Source organism: Hylaeus volcanicus, chromosome 9 (genome assembly GCF_026283585.1).
Source record: "Hylaeus volcanicus isolate JK05 chromosome 9, UHH_iyHylVolc1.0_haploid, whole genome shotgun sequence".
NCBI classification, from domain to species: Eukaryota; Metazoa; Arthropoda; class Insecta; order Hymenoptera; family Colletidae; genus Hylaeus; species Hylaeus volcanicus.
In genome coordinates, this window is record NC_071984.1 from 3,065,535 (window position 1) to 3,066,992 (window position 1,458).

The 1,458-nt window shown below is 47.6% G+C and overlaps 1 protein-coding gene across 2 annotated transcripts in view; it reads right to left on the reverse strand.

The window, feature by feature from the left end:
* Window positions 1-6: 6 nt before the first annotated feature.
* LOC128881837 (paired mesoderm homeobox protein 2A-like) overlaps window positions 7-1,458 on the reverse strand; it is a 23,243-nt gene continuing 21,791 nt past the window's right edge. The window contains exon 3 of one of the 2 annotated variants that reach the window (XM_054133206.1): window positions 7-1,111. In XM_054133206.1, coding sequence (XP_053989181.1) covers window positions 716-1,111 — 396 coding nt within the window. In that variant the 3' untranslated portion in view covers window positions 7-715. The remainder of the gene's footprint in view (window positions 1,112-1,458) is intronic. The other variant, XR_008458192.1, reaches the window with a different exon arrangement.

Sequence of the window (1,458 nt, forward strand, 5' to 3'; positions counted from 1 at the left end):
AGCCATCTTGGAATTTATAATAACTGCCACCGGTAAATAAAGGGAAGGTAATTTAGAAATCCTCTGGGTGGGACCTTAACCTCAAATTAAAATGGCTGGATGGTAATCATTTTTTGAAAAAAAGATTCAAGTGGTGTTGGTCAGCCATCTTGGAATTTATAACGACTGCCACGGTAAATAAAGGAAAGATCGTTAAAAAATGCTCTGGCTGGGTTAATAATAACCTTAAATTCAAACTATTAGATGGTAGTAAATTCTGAAGGAAGGTTCTCCAAGTTCCAAGTTGTACCGATCAGCCATATTGGCCAACCTTAAAAACGACTGCAGCTACTCGTCGCCTGGCTCGGATCTCCTTTTCTGTCTGCAATATATAACAAGTGACAGTCTTCTCGACACAAAAAGTTAGAATCACAAGGTAACTACTTCACCCAGCTTCGAGTCCAACGAAAAATTAACCAAAAATGACGATAAACTTGGTGAAAAAATAAGCTACCTACGCGATAGGAAACCGAGGCAAAACGAGAGAACTTAAATACGATTCCACTTCTGGTCGAGATCGCCACGAGGTGTCACCTGTGAGAAACGAGCCTCGCGATGAACCTGGCGTCCTCTGAACAGCGTTCGCCACGTTTCCCTTAGAACTACGCGATACTTCGCAGGCGATATTCTCTATATTTACACGGTTTTGGGGGATGGAGTGGTTTCGTTGGGACGATTAGTAGAGATTCGCGGTTTTCAGGGGCAACGGGTCTAGCAGATAAGGTGGTAGCGCCGCGGAGAAGGGCCTCGGGCTGCACGATCCCCATGCACCGCCGCCGCCGTTGCTTCCCCGCGTGTTGGGCGTGCTGCCATCCGTGGAACCGTCCGCGGTGTGCTTCACGCTGACCAGATTCGGATTGGCGATCGGTTTCACCTCGTTCGAGGACAGGACGCTGTTGGAGCCACCTGGCGGCGTCGCTGGACTTCGTGGCGAGCGACCCTCCGCCTTCACGTTGCTCGCCACGGGACTAGAGGCGCCACTGTCCACACCGATCCCGCTCTGGGAGTTCGATTTCTGCTGGGCGAGCCTCTCCTGCTTTCGGAACTTGGCCCGTCGGTTCTGAAACCACACCTGCAATCACAAACATCCTGTTGTTAGGACCGATGTAAAATTTGGGGGAAATTTGAATCGGAGATAAGAAATTTGGACCGTGGCAAATATTGGGTTGTCTAGCTTTATATTGGCTTTCGCTGCGAGACGATGAAATGGGTGGGTAGTAACCCAATAAATATGTATGATGGCCTATGTGCATTTATCGTAGAGATATTTGTGCATTTATGGAGACTACTGTATGGGCGAAAAATGCTGCGAGGCGATGAAATGGATGGCCAGTAACGGAATAAATATGTATGATGGCCTCTATGCATTTATCGTAGAGATATTTGTGCATTTATGGGGACTACTGTATGGGCGAAAAA